Source organism: Phacochoerus africanus, chromosome 10, assembly GCF_016906955.1.
Source record: "Phacochoerus africanus isolate WHEZ1 chromosome 10, ROS_Pafr_v1, whole genome shotgun sequence".
Taxonomy (NCBI): domain Eukaryota; kingdom Metazoa; phylum Chordata; class Mammalia; order Artiodactyla; family Suidae; genus Phacochoerus; species Phacochoerus africanus.
Window position 1 is genome coordinate 80,752,995 of NC_062553.1, and position 15,465 is coordinate 80,768,459.

Consider the following 15,465-nt stretch of genomic DNA (forward strand, 5'->3'; position numbering starts at 1 on the left):
GAAGGTCTGGTCATAAACTATGAGAACAGAGTAAGACGTTCAGGATTGGGTGACGTCATAGTACCGGTTGCTACCTAGAGCTTTGTTGACCAGACCCACTTGATCTGTTTTCACAAGGAATCTGGGCCCCAAAAGCAGCTGGCCTCAAGGCCAAGCAGGAGCTACCTGAAGTTACCAAAATAGAAACTGAACCAAATCAAAGCCGATGCATAAACTCTCCGTGAATTTATCAAAGTGGGCGGGTACCTTGCCCTGTGTATTTTCTCACACCATCCAAAGATGATTTGGTTGCAACCATTAATATTACCAAGCTGACGTAAGAGATTTATTGAAAGGAACAGCAGGAAGCAGAAAGAGCTGGCTGGAACTCCACACCTCCCTGAACTAGGAACTTGAGGCCATCAAGGGTCAACCAACAACTCTCCATTTCTTGCCTCTGTGTCCCTCTTTAACAAGCTTCTGGATCCTTCCCTGAGCACCACCTTCTTCCCCTTGGCACCTGACCCATCACAGGGGTTTCTTCGGCCCCAAGCCCAAGAAGCCATCTCACTCAGTAACTGGCTGAGTTTCCCCACATTCCGATTCCAAATCTTTAGAAGGGCATCTGCCTCAGCCCAGATCCCAACGTGATTGCTCTGGTGTGTTTAGCTGGCTTGCATCAGCAGACCTAGATGAGAGGGGCACCAAGTCTCACAAACATGTGGGAGGGGTCTCTCTCTGACGTGAGCAGTTAGGGGCAGGGCTGCTGCTAAGACGTATCTGTACTAAGGGACTACAAGGCACTACACATGGAGGTGGGGGGGACCCAGAGAGAGGTTAAAAGGGGAGACTGTGAATTCAACTTCTAGAAGAATATCCCTTTCCCAGACCTGTCTACAAAGTAGTAGGACATCTTTCCAGGAGAAAGAAGGGGAGGAGAGAGAGAAAAAAAAAACTTTTTTTCAAAGTATCCTAGTCTGGTGCAAATGGCTCTATTAGCATGGTAGAGGCTTCAACAGCTATATAAAATAAACTTTAATCATTTTTTTTCCAGCCATGCCCGAGACATGTGGAGGCTCTGAGGCCAGGGATGGAACCTCTGCCACAGAAGTGACCCCAGACACTGTAGTGACAATGCTGGATCCCTAACCTGCCACGCTGCAAGAGACCACCTATCATTTTTGTAAAATTTTTTCTTTGCTATTTTTTTTTTTAAGTATAGCTGATTTACCATGTCATAGATCCCTGACCATTTTTATTTCTCAAGTTTTTGCAAAAAGCATGTAGCTTATTCACAATACTCTGGGGCTTAGCATTTTAAAAAAGCAGGTCTGGAGTTCCCGTCATGGTGCAGTGGAAACGAATCTGACTAAGGAACCATGAGGTTGTGGGTTCAATCCCTGGCCTCGCTCAGTGGGTTAAGGATGTGGCATTGCCATGAGCTGTGGTATAGGTCGCAGACATGGCTCAGACCCAGCGTTGCTGTGGCTGTGGCATAGGTTGGTGGCTACAGCTCTGATTAGACCCTTAGCCTGGGAACTTCCATATGCCACAGGTGTAGCCTTAAAAGAGACCCAAAAATGAAAAATAAAAATAAAAAGCAGTTCTTTACAGCTTATGCAGTGATAGTCCATGTTGATATTTTCCCACTTACATTATCTGGTGTAATTTTAGATATCTGAAAATATATTTGAGACATCAAAATATCCCACTGGTAGTGATGCAGTTCAATCTATACATATTCCAAACCTGCCGTTTCTGAGCATCCGAATAGTATAGTCCTGGCCCTCTGGACGGTAGCCCTGGAAGGAGCAGTGGTAGCTGGGAACGCTGGACAGCACCACCTGCCAAGCCAGCCAGTCCTGGGTCAGAATCCCAGCGCTGCCATTTGCCAGCTGTGCAACGCTGGGAGAATTCTCACTGTAAACCCCTTTTCCAAACTATACTCGGAGGATGATGAATGTCTACCTGGTAAAGCTGTGGAGCGGGTCCTGAATGAGATCATGATGTAAAATCAAGGGGTGTGGGCCCTCAGTAAGGGTCAGGCACACTGCTCTTCTGGATTAACGATGCTGACGGGGGTAAAGGCGAGGACGAGGAGGATTGCCAGGCTAGAGCTTTTTATCAACAGTGATGCTGAGAGGCCCCGACCCTGCCTGCTGACCCTGGAAAGAATGGATCTCAGAAGTGGGGTGGACATCACACGGAAGCCTCTGACAGGAGGGAAGAAGGCCAGGTGACAGAGTTTGCTTTCCTTTGAAACTCAGTGGGTGTAACATCGATATAACAATCCCGGTTCCCGAGTTCCCGATGTGGCTCAGTGGAAACAAATCTGACTAGTATCCTTGAGGACGCAGGTCGGATCCCCGGCCTTGCTCAATGGGTTAAGGATCTGGCATCGCCATGAGCTATGGCGAAGGTTGCAGACACGGTTCGGATCTGGCATTGCTGTGGCTGTGGTGTAGGTCAGAGACGGGCCTCTGATCCTGTGTTGCTGTGGTTGTGGCATAGGCCGGAGGCTACAGCTCCAATTCAACCCCTAGCCTGGGAACCTCCATATGCTGCCAGCCCTAAAAAGACAATCAATCAATCAATCAACCAATCAATCCTAATTCTCTCAAAGCACAAACAAGTCAGCACTAGAAAGATGTGAGCTACCAAGCCATGACAAGACATGGGGAATGACCTTAAATGCATATTACAAAGTGAAAGACGCCCATCTGCAAAGGCACATACTGTAGGAGTCCAACTCTAGGACATTCTGGAAAAGGCAACACCATGAAGACAGTAAAGAAATCGATGATCGCTGGGCTGGGGGGTGGGGGTGAGGGAAGGAGGCGACAAAGAGGCCGAGCACAGCACTTTCAGGGCCATGAAAATACGTTAATGATAATGAGGACTACATGTCACAGCATATTTGGCCAAACTCACAGAAGGTGCAACACCAAGGGTGAACCCTAAAGAAACTCTGGACTCTGGGTGATAATGATGTGTCATCCTGAGGAACTGTGGGTTCCTCGGTTGTAACAAATGGACCACTCTGGTGGCACGTGTTGATGATGGGGAAGCATTGTTTGGGGAGGGCAACGAGGATATAGGAAATCTCTGTACCTTCCCTTCCCCTGAATTTTGTTATACACCTAAAGCTACTCCGAAATATACAAAGTCCTTTTTTTTTTGGTTGCACCCGTGACATGTGGAAGTTCACAGGGCAGAAATCGAATCAGCGCCACAGCAGCGACCTGAGCAGCTGCAGTGACAACGCAGGATCCTTAACCCACTGCACCATGAGAGAACTCCCCAGTCTTTTTAAAGATATAAGTAAGTCATTCCAGTTGTTTAATATAAAATATGCATGTTTATACACACATTATCAGACAGCAACAGTGTGGACTTTACAGGGTAGGCCTTGGGGCAGACTGACTGGATTCAAACCCCAGCTTGGCCACTTGCATATGTTACTGAGCCTCCCTGAGCCTCATTTTCCACATTTGTAAAAAATAAAATGAAAATAAAAATGAAAAAAAAAATAATAAAAAGCTCACTTCATCCTGACCACCGGTGTCCACTGGATTGGGACTTTAGCTCTTCCCCTTTCACCAAGGAGGAAACTGATGAGGTTAAGTGGCGGCTGGGGCAGGGGGGCGAGTCTCAAAAGGCACACAACTCTGTGGAGCGGAGATTCCAACCCAAGGAATTTCACTGCAGAGCCTGCTCTCCTACATGACGTGATGCTGTCCACAGACTTGCTCGATAAACCGTCACAGAAGGAGCCAAGCCTAGTGCCTGGCACATCCACAGCCCTCTACCAATACCAACTGCTGTGATTCTTTTTTCTTTCTTTCTTTCCTTTCTTTCTTTTTTTTTTTCTTTTTTTGTCTTTTTAGAGCTGCACCCCGGGCTTAAGGAGGTTCCCAGGCTAGGGGTCAAATTGGAACTGCAGCTGCTAGGCGACACCACAGACACAGCAACGCCAGATCCAAGCCACATCTATGACCTACACCACAGCTCATGGCAACGTTGGATCCTTAACCCGATGAGTCAGGGTCCTTACTGCCGGTCCATGATGGGAACTCCCCAACCACTGCGATTATTATCGTTCTCAATTTTATCTTGAGTAACATGGAAGAGACAGCTCTGAAAGCTGGTTTCTTTATTTTACAAAGAAAATCAAACAGTGGGCACTTTGACTATGCAAAAAGCCGACCCGCCTCTGCTGGCCCCTAAGGAAAGGCATGGAGCTTGCTTCTCTGGAGCCCACCACACAAACCGCACCACATCCACCCCTCACTCTTGGAACCTTAGTATCCCAAATATAAACAACATGAAAAAGAGATGAACAAAAGGATCAGATTCCTCCTCATCATTTTTTTTCTTTTTTGACAACCCCTAGGCATATGGAGTTCCCAGCCTAGGAATCAGATCCAAGCTGCAGTTGCCACCTACACTGCAGCTGCAGCAACACCAGATCCAGCAGAGTGGGCTATGCCGGGCCAGGGATCGAACCTACGTCCTGGTGCTACAGAGATGCTACCGATCCCATTGTGCTACAGCGGGAACTTCCTCCTCACCATTGTTAATGCTCTCAACACTGATTGAGTGCCAAGTCCCAAGCACTGAGACAAGCTCAGAGGACCTGTCTTTGCAGCTCTGCATCTCCAGAGACCATGGCAGAGACTTTCAGAGTGGGCCAGACCCCAGCCGTCTATGAGCTTTCCTCCAACCACCGCCCCCGCCCCCAGTCCACCTTTAACTTGAACACAGCCTCATTATTAAAAATGCTGTGGAGAGTTCCTGCTGTGGCTCAGATGGCTAAGAATCCAATAGTGTCCGTGAGAAAGTGGGTTCAATTCCTGGCCCTCAGCCCGTGGGTTAAGGATCTGGCATTGCCACAAGCTGTGGCATAGATCGCAGATGCGGCTCAGATCCTGCATTGCTGTGGCTGTGGTGCAGGCCTGCAGCTGCAGCTCCAATTCAACTCCTAGCCTGGGACCCTCCATATGCTGTGGGGGCAGCCCTAAAAAGAAAAAAGAAAAGGAACATTGTGACAGTCTTCCTTACTGAATAAAAAAGCTCACCTCCTCACAACCTCTGTACCAAGTGTGCTCTCTTAGGCAGCAAAGAATAAATCTACCCCCTTTCTATCCTTCCGTCTTCCTGAGACAGTCCCAGGGCTTTGTCTCCACTGGACACAAAAATGTTGCAGAATGAAAGACCCTTGTCTACCAAACTGTCTCGCATCAAACCACTCCAGTCCCACGGGAAAATGAAAATACTATCTACCATCTACAGAGTTACAGCCCAGCACAAAGCAGAGGCCTCGGTGCTGGAGCTCAAGGGAAAGAGCAGCACTGGGAAGACAATGTCATTACTATTTTCCAACTCTCCTTAAAGCAAGGAGAACAACAAAGTCTTCTGTGCTTTTAAAACTTCTTTTCAAACACTCCAGAAAATGCAAGGCCCTGTTAAGGAAAAAAAAAAAAAAAATCTACCAGTAAATTCAGTTTTCATGGCTATGCCAAAAAGGCCAACATTTACGAAAACTGGAAGGGGGATGAAAACCCTTTAAAACTTTGTCAAATACAGCCACAGGCTTGACTCTACACAGAACAGTCACCAACTGCTTTTTGTCTTTTTTTTTTTTTTTTTTTTTTTTTTTTGGTCTTTTAGGGCCACACCCTTGGCATATGGAGGTTCTCAGGCTAGGGGTCTAATCGGAGATGTAGCCACTGGCCGACGCCAGAGCCACAGCAACGCGGGATCCAAGCCGCGTCTGCGATTTACACCACAGCTCATGGCAACACTGGATCCTTACCAATGAGCGAGGCCAGGGATCAATCCCGCAACCTCACGGATGCTAGTGGGGTTTGTTAACTGCTGAGCCACGACAGGAACTCCGAAACCAACTTTCAGAAACGTTGGAGTTTCACGGTTGTTGCTGTGTTGAGGATGTTTCTGTTTGTCTGTAATGAAAACTGGGGCTGCCTAGCAACCCAGTGCCAGCAAAGCTAAATCCATTTTAGCCTGGGTTCTTTTTTTAAAAGAATTATTTTCCCCACAACACACACGCTCTTAAGACTGGCAGGTTCTTCGCACTCATCGAAAAATGGTGTGCAGGACACTCACTTGGGCCTTGTTGGCATTCAAGGATGACAGCGATCAACCTGCAGCAGAGGGTGTTGTTTCTGCAGCAACAGGCATGGAGGAGCAACGGGCTGCCTTGCCCCCAAAACAGGCCAGGTAGGGTTGCTGCTGGACCCCAGGTGGGACCTGATGAACAGGGAATCCACCCCCCAGCGCCCACATACCTGGGAGCAGTACATGTTCTTCTAGGTTCCTGCAAAGACAGGTGGGTGCAAGACACAAAGGCTGTCCCAAGGTTAACAAAAGTGATGCAACGCATGGCTGGATACATACATTCCCACCAGGGAACTCCAGGAATTTAGAACATTGTCTGGGATGTAGAAAAAACTCCATAAATGCTTACTAAGGGTGTTTGCACACATATTTACATTCAGGTTGTGTAAGTGATAAAAGCTCCCCTTTTATCACTCAGAGTAAAATCTCAGTGCTTCCCACAGATATTGCTCTTGGAGTTCCCTGGAGACACAGAGGATTCAGAAGCCAGCATCGTCGCTGCTGTGGCACAGGTTTGATCCCTGGCCTAGGAACTTTCACATGCCATGGACATGCGCCCCCCCCCCCCAAAAAAGATACTGTTCTTACCTTCTCCTAGTGATGAAAAGCAAAGGCTTCGGAGTCCAACAATTCTTAGTGCAAATCCAAGCACTGCCACCTACTGGCTGTGTGCCCATGAGCACGTGATCTTTGACCCTTGGGTTTTCTCATAGTATAATGGAATAAGATATGAAATAAAAATTCTGTACATATAGAAGGCTACCAGTACACTGGGGATTACCGACACAAATACCAGGGTCATTTGAGATAAACACCCCATATAATAGACATACCAATAAATCCTTTCTCAACCTTATCTCATGTCTTCATACCATATATTACACTTTTTACCACCCAATTCTCTCCTCAGGTTAAGCCCCACAACTCCAAATTGTCTGCTGAGCTTATCTTGCTAGATACTCTAGCATACAAAAAATCTGCATGTTAGAAACTAAGCTCATCTTACTCCTGTCCCAATCCCATGTGTCCCTCCTTTCATTAAGAAAACCAATATTCCCTGGATGGAGTGTTCAGCCTCGTTTACAACACCCTCCTCTGAGATGCTCTACAAATCTGGCACCTGGATTTTGTCTGTTCCACCTCACGAAATGATGCTCTCCACGTGGAACTCCCCAGCCCCTCCCGCCTGCACCTTTACACCTCTACTTTCTCTTTCTTTCTTTCATTCTTTCTTTCCTTTCTTTCTCCCTTTCTCTCTCCCTTTCTCCCTTCCCTTCTCCTTCCCTTCCCCTTCCTTCCTTCCTTTCTTTCACGTTTTAGGACCATACCTTCGGCATATGGAAGTTCCCAAGCTAAAGGTCAAATCCAAATTGCAGCTGTCAGCCTACGCCACAGCCACAGCAACGTGAGATGTGAGCTGTGTCTGTGACCTACACCACAGCTCATGGCAACGCCGGATCCTTAACCCACTGAGCAGGGCTAGGGATCGAACTTGCCTCCTCATGGATGCTAGTTGGGCTCAATACCGCTAAGCCACAACAGGAACTCCCTATGCCTCTACTTCGTATTGCAAACCCTGCAGCCAGATGAAGCAGTTCCCTTGAACACCAGGAGAGGCCCTGGGACCTCTCGAATTAAATCCAAAGTACTGTGGTGGCAGTCGTTTGACCTCCCCACATCTGCCCAGATCTCTTGTTAATCTCACGCTACTCACCTCGAGATCCAGCAGGAGCCGCCTTCCCAGGTCACACACCTATCCCGTTTCTCTGATTACATGATGCCCCATCGCTGAAACGTCCCATTAAAAGTCTCCCCTCATTCAACCTCCAGACTAAAACCTATTCAAATCACATACTCAGGAAACATTACAGATCCCCCCACAGGTGGATGTCAACTCTCCTTGGAAGTCTTAGCAGCTTTCTGTCGGTCTGCCGATCCTCCAGCATTTCTTCTTTTCCCTTCTTTTTCCCTGTCTTTACTTCTCCCAAATCCCGCACCATGTCTGACTTGGCCCAGGCAGTCATCACAACTCACTGAACTCATCCATGACGTGGACGGCTGGCCCTCCAAAGGTTTCCCATGGGCAGTATCAACCAACAGCAGATCAAAAATATTTGAAAAAAAAAAAAAATTCTAGAAAGTGCCAAAAGGCTAAACCTGAATTTGCCTCAGGCCTGCAACTACTGTATTAGGTATTATAAGTAATCTAGAGATGACTGAAAGTATCAGGGAGCCTGTGCATAGGTTTCATGCACATCCTACATCATTTTATATCAGGAATTTTTTATACATTCTCTATAGCATCCAAGAAGTCTGGTATCTGCAGGGGGTTTTGGAAACAATCTTCCCCAGATACCCAGGGACTTGAAGAACAAAATATACTTGAAGAACAAACATATGCAAAACTCACAAATGCTAAGGCACAGCCCCATGTCAAAAATCCTTGGGAACTTCCTAGTACCCTATCCACCTGGGAAAGGCAATTTTCTGGTTTGCAAGGGAAGAAAGACCTTGATAATATTTTTGGCCCGTGAACACTTCTTTAAAAACAACATCTTACTGTACTGAGTGGAAATGAAGCCAAAACATATGGATTAAGTTTCCTACAAAGTATATATGGATGCTATGAAAATAGCAGAGAGGCTTGGATAAAATGTGATCTTCAAAGCCGATTAACCAGGGGTCTTTTTCTAAGTCCAAAATTAATCTGGTGCGTTCTTGCTTTAATTATATGTTGAAAGTTTCCTTTTCTGACTTAATGACTTTCCCGGTCAGAGTTAGCATTTTTCACATTCCGAAGGAAGGAAAATAAGTAACTGAGGAAAAGAAAACATTTTCCTTGTATTGTCATTTCCCCGCCTCTGTTCCCTTCATAGACACCCGCCTAGGCCATTTCATTTCATTTCTGGTTTATCCTTCCTTTTCTGAATGACCAAGTCTTCCTTCTTGACAAGGACAAGAAGGACAATGACAGGACTATTCTATTTCACTTTTCCTATCCCTCCTCCCTCTCCCTTTTTCTTTTTGTTCTCAAACATTAAGAGGAACGACGTCCCTCCCTCACCACATTCAAGTCCAACCTAAATTCCTTTGGATGGTGTATGTGGATCGGTTGCCAGGGAGACCTGGGGCTCGGAGGGGGCCAGACGTCCATGTGAAGTGTTTCTACACAACCACCCTTGTCAGCAGAAATACTCTTCCTCAAAGCAGAGCCTGGACTCTGAAGTGAAGTCCTGTTAAGCAGGAACAAAGGGCTAGGAGTGAAGAGGGAACGTGGACAAAGATGAAATCAGAAGGGGGAAAGGGAGGGGATGGGGAAATTAAGTTCTCAAAAGGGTTCCCAACTCTAAGCTAGCAGTTCCCCTCTCTGCCCCCGCCCCAAGCAACCCTCTGCTTCCAAACCTCAACTCTCACACTCAGTAAAGAACTGGCTCCAGCAATCCCACTCCTGGGCATATATCCAGACAAAACTCTAATTCAAAGAGATACTTGCACCTCTATGTTCACTGGAACACTATTTACAGTAGCCCAGACATAGAAACAGCCTAAATGTCCATCAACAGATGAACAGATTCAGAAGATGTGGTACAGGGGGGTGGGGGGATGCGCTGGGGGTGTGGGATGGAAATCCTATAAAACTGGATTGTGATCATCATTGTACAGCTACAAATGTAATAAATTCATTGAGTAATAAAAAAAGAAAAGAGAAAAAGACTAGAAGAAAATATACCATAATAAGAATAAAAAAAAAAAAAGATGTGGTACATACACACAATGGAATACTACTCACCTATAAAAAACAATGCCATTTATAGCAACATGAATGCAACTAGAGATTATCATACTAAGTAAATCAAAAAGAGAAAGAAAAACACCATATGATATCACTTATACGTGGCATCTAAAATATGGCACAAATGAACCTATCTACAAAACATACTCAAAGACATAGAAAATAGACTTGTGGTTGCCAAGGGGGAGGGGGAGGAGGGAGTGGGATGAACTGGGAGTTTGGGGTTAGTAGATGCAAACTATTCCATTTAGAATGGATGAGCAATGAGGTCGTACTGTACAGCACAGGGACCTATATCCAGTGTCTTGGGATAGACTATGATGGAAGATAATATGAGAAAAAGAATGTATGTGTACGTATGGCTGGGTCACTTTGCTGTACAGTAGAAACTGACAGAACCATTGTAAATCGGCTAAAACAACAACAACAACAATAAAGAATCTGCAACTCAGTATCTCACCTCCTCTTGATAGGAAACCTCAGGACATCAATCAACATTGGTTATGCAGTTGCTGCACCATCTAGCCTGGCCACAGAAGGGGAGGAGGGAAACCGAAAGCCCTCTTACTTAATTCTATAAAGCTCCATCTTCAAGACTGGGTCCAGTTTCAGCTGCTCTAACTACTGTAATTGGCAGGCGGATGCACTTGGAAATTCCTGTAAGATTTGTTGAAAGCAGCCCTCTCCACTTCTCAGCAGAAAAAAAAATAATGTACTTATCTTCCTGGCTTCAAATAAAAGAAGACAATAGGAAGTCACAGCATTAGACGCAGAGCCTTTTCTCCGAGGGCAAGACCCAGAGGCAGGATTTTCACAAGTAAATTGGATAAAAGTTCTCTAATTGGGATTTAATCTAATGAGAGTTGCGCTCCTAAATACTGTCTCAAAGCTTATAGTCTAATTATTTCTTTTTCTCCAAAGGAATAGTAGCCATCGTGCCATGAAGCCGTCTGGATAGCTCACTGAACACACTAATGAGGTTTAATACAGTGTGACAGGACCATAAAAGGAGACGTAAATCCACCATAGTCAAAAAACAAAAACAAAAACAAAACAAAACAAAACAAAAAACAAACCCACCAAACACATAAAGAAGTTGACATTCATAAATAAGCGACTTTTACCATACTGGTAAAGAAAAATCTCTGACCAGGTTTCAATCTTAACTTTGCAGTGGGAACCATTATTCACCCAGGCTTAGAACTGCTCTAGCCATCAGCAAATGCAACAAGAATCCAAGAAATGTCCTTGCCATGCTCTGCTCAAAGGGACTCCACTTCTCTTTTCCCATCTCCATACATTTCACTGAATCCACTGGCATTGTCACGGCTGTGGCGCAGGTTCAATCCCTGGCCCGGGAACTCCCACATGCCTCAGAAAAAAAAAAAATTTTTTTTCACTGAGTTCATGAATTCACCAAATAAATGCTAATTGAGTGCCTAAGGAGTATCAGATATTGTTCTAAATGGGCAAAAAAAAATACCTGCCCTCCAAGATCTAGAAGAGAAAAACTAGATAACAACCAGAAAAATAATATGTGATAAGGGACACAAGTCTCAAAACAGGGCTCCAGTGCCCAGTCTGTGAACTGCTTTTCATTCTAGGCTGTAACATTCACCTTCATCTCTCAAACATAAGTCATGCTCTGCATATAATGCAATCACTCTCCCCTACCCCACATCCATGGCATGCAAAAGTTCCCAGGCCAGGGATCAAACCTGCGCCACAGCAGTGACCATGCCAAATCCTTGACCCGCTGAATGTCTTGAAATCTCAGTTTCTTAAAAAAAATCAATAAACAATTAAAGTTGTTGACGAAGCATCTAAATAGCTTTCAGGAGTTCCTGTCGTGGCGCAGTGGTTAACGAATCCGACTAGGAACCATGAGGTGGTGGGTTCGGTCCCTGCCCTTGCTCAGTGGGTTAACGATCCGGCCTTGCCGTGAGCTGTGGTGTAGGTTGCAGACGCGGCTCGGATCCCGCGTTGCTGTGGCTCTGGCGTAGGCCAGTGGCTACAGCTCCGATTCGACCCCTAGCCTGGGAACCTCCATATGCCATGGGAAGTGGCCTTAGAAATAGCAAAAAGACAAAAAAAAATGGGTATTCCCATGAATACAGAGATCCAAACAATAAGATATGTGACCTAAGATTTGATGCATTTTAAGCCCCCATATTCAAGGGTGTCTGTGAATCCCCAAAATTGTTAGCACAAATGTGGCGGGGGGGGAGGGGGGGGAGGAGTTCTGTGTGTTTTTCTGGAGAAAGTGTGACAAAGATCGGCAAAAATATTTTCCATGTGTTACAAGAACATAATTTGAGTGAGAAATCCAAGGACAGGAAAAAAAAGCGGCAAAAAAAAAATCAACAATCCAGAACTACATTGCCAGTATTCATTTGCATCTGGATTACACATTGCATCCTTAAGCCAGTGAGTTAACAGCAAACACCCAGCAAGACCAAGATTTATGGAACTCCAAAAGAACGTAGAAGCTCAATGAGAATTTCTCAGAACAAAACTCACAATCATGATAATCAAATCTTTCAGGAAAGAGAGAGAGAAAGGGAGGGGAGCTTCCTGGTGGTTCAGCAGGTTAAGGATCCTGCATTGTCACTGCAGTAGCTCAGGTCACTGCTATGACGTGGGTTTGATCCCTGGTCTGGGAACTTCGGCAGATGCGGTTTAAAAAAAAGAAAAAAAAAAGAGGAGGAGTTCCCATCATGGTTTAGAAGGTTAAGGACCCAATGGTGTCTCCCTAAGGATACAGGTTAGATTCCTGACTTCGATCAATGGGTTAAGGATCTGGAATTGCCACAACGGCTCGGATCTGGCGTTACTGCGGCTGTGGTGCAGGCAGCTGCAACTCTGATCTGACTCCTAACCTGGGAACTTCCATATGCCACAGGTTCGGCTGCTAAAAATGAAAGAGAAAGAGACGGGAAGTCTGAAGGGGCAGTTGTAGCTCATGAGGTAACAAGCCAAAAATAGGCATACCCTTAAGAAAAGAAAAAAAAAAAAAAAGGGTTTTACCTTTTCATGGTTTTCAATTAAAATTTCCACGACAATATTCTGAAACTTCAAATCCATGATGGCAGCGACAGTTTCTTCCTGTGGCCTCATCAGAGTCGGTCCAAACACCACTCCTAAGTTTGCCACAGTCATGAGGTTCTGCTTGGAGTGATTTGAAACACTAATATTGATGGGGGGTAGGGAGAAGGGGAGAAAGATCTCCAGTTAAAAGAAAGGGCGGTAACTGCAGAACGGGCTCTCTTCTGCAACTCTGCATTTCCCTGGAGACAAGGAATCAGACTCGAGTGTCCTCAGTGTCTGCAGCTGAAATAACCGCCTCTGACAAGGCTTTACGTGATGTGCTGCCCACCCTCCTGGTTCCTTTTCCCTGATGCTTCTTCATAATTCTATGTATGTGCTGAGTTTGTGTCCCCAGAGGCCTTCATTTACTAGTCCTTTCTATTCAGACCATCCCTCCTTTCCCTAGTCACTATACTCTTGCTTCCAGGGACTACTGGCACATGGCACCTTTGTCAGGATTACCTTCACACACAGAGCCTGGTCAGAACACCCAGCCTCATCTCTTTGGCCCAGAACCATTGTGCAGTGAACAACCTGGACAACTGTTCTCAGCAGCCCTGTTGCCTAATTCAGGTCTCCACTCAAAGGTCTTATCCTCAAAGAGACCTTCCACGACAACCCTCTTTATAGGCCCACACCCAACAAATATTCTATATCCTTCATTCCATCTTTTTACCACTCAATACCTGAGATTATTTTCTCTTTATGCGTAACGTGTTTATTATCTTTTTCCTTCTTAGACAGAAAGGGACCTTACGAAAGTAGTGACTTGCTGAGTAACTTGTTTAACTATGTGTCCTCACATCAGCTAGCACCTTAAGAAGTCATTCAACAAAAAAATTTGCTGATCAAATGAATGAATGGCTATATGAGCAGAAGGACCCTTGAAAGGTCAGAATATCCTCTGGCCTTAAGTTTCTTTTTTTATGTGAAATACAGAGTATAAAACATAGCATCCCTTAGTTTCCTCTCTCCTCTAAAAATCTACAAGTATAATGATTTAAGAGTCATTCATACATGAAGAAAGAGCGAACTAATTCCTGCACTGAATTATTAGATTTTGCTTACTTCTTGAAGATCGAGTGAATAGAAGAGAATGGATCCTATGAAATGACTCTCTATTACTGGATTATCAACTACAAGGACATGTTCCGACTTAAGAGTTAGGTAGGTGTCAACTTAAGAGTTAGGTAGGTGTGAAACCCAGCTAAATTTGCTAACAGGCTTATAATCACATTTCCGGAATCTCTGTACAGGGAAATGTATAATATTCTCTTTTCTTACTTCAAGTCAAACCCTGAGTTGCTGGCAGTGATGCTAAGCAAATAATTAGATGACTTCATGAAAGCATCACATTTCCTCACTCTTTTCCAAAACACACACAAGGAGGCAAGGGTCCAGGCTGGCCTTGCAGGTGTGGTCCCTGGTATTGTGTATGTAGCTCCAGCTCCAAGGGTTACACACCCAACACCACCGCACAGCACCCAGAGCAAAATAAAGCATGTTAGGAAGAAGAAGCAGCTTACTTAGTTAAGTGTTTCACCAAGATGTCCAACATCTCCTTATTTTTCTCTGGCAGTTTGTGTACCAAGAAATGGATGGCGTTAACACGAGATTCTGGGCTGCCACTTTCTTTAAAAAAGAAAAAAAAAAGAAAGAAAGAAAAAGAATTAGCAGAGAACTCAGAATCAAATATATGCCTAAAAACAGAATAGCTCATCCATTAAATCTCCAAACAAGAGAATTTACACGTAGGTTGCCACCTTTCAAAGGAAAAGAAAATCCATCTTTCTCCCTATGATTAATCTTCTAGGCCGCCCCTACGAGGTGATTTCAGTGTGACTGCAGCAATCCCAGCACCTTCCCTCTGCTGACATTCAGGACCAGAGAGCTGCTCTAGCCTCTCCCCCGGGCACTCGGCATTTCAAGTCCATGCCTCACTTACCTGATGAGCCTGGTGCCCCAGGCCACTGCCCCACAGTGCAATGCAAATAAAATATCAGAAACCAGTTCTTCCCATTTATGGGTTAAACTTTATCTCCCAAAATGGTATGTTGGAAGTCCAACCCCTGGATCTCAGAATATGTGACTGTTTTCAAATGCACCTGGGATTTGTTTCCACCACGTCTGGGAAGGCACACAGGTAGCTGTCAGGAGAGAAGAAGGTTTCCTCACAGATCCCCAGAATCAGGAGGCACAACAAGTCAGGCAGAGCCACGGAGGCAGCACCAGGGCTGGTCAGGAGGCTAATGAGCAAGGGGAGGACATGAGCAAGAGGCTTTCCTTGGTATCCACCGGAAGGAACAGGCAAGGCAGGGTAAGCAGGCTTAGAATTGGTTGCTGTGGGAGTTCCCGTCGTGGCACAGTGGTAACGAATCCGACTAGGAACCATGAGGTTGCGGGTTCGGTCCCTGGCCTTGCTCAGTGGGTTAAGGATCCAGCGTTGCCGTGAGCTGTGGTGTAGGTTG

At 45.4% G+C, this 15,465-nt stretch overlaps 1 protein-coding gene across 1 annotated transcript in view; it reads right to left on the reverse strand.

Annotated features, from left to right (window-relative positions):
- ARHGAP10 (Rho GTPase activating protein 10) overlaps positions 1 to 15,465 on the reverse strand; it is a 370,863-nt gene that overhangs the window by 118,507 nt on the left and 236,891 nt on the right. Inside the window, exons 17-18 of the mRNA XM_047799118.1 lie at positions 14,524 to 14,629; positions 12,938 to 13,097 (exon numbers count right to left, since the gene is read on the reverse strand). Of these exons, the coding sequence (XP_047655074.1) occupies positions 12,938 to 13,097; positions 14,524 to 14,629 (266 nt within the window). The remainder of the gene's footprint in view (positions 1 to 12,937; positions 13,098 to 14,523; positions 14,630 to 15,465) is intronic.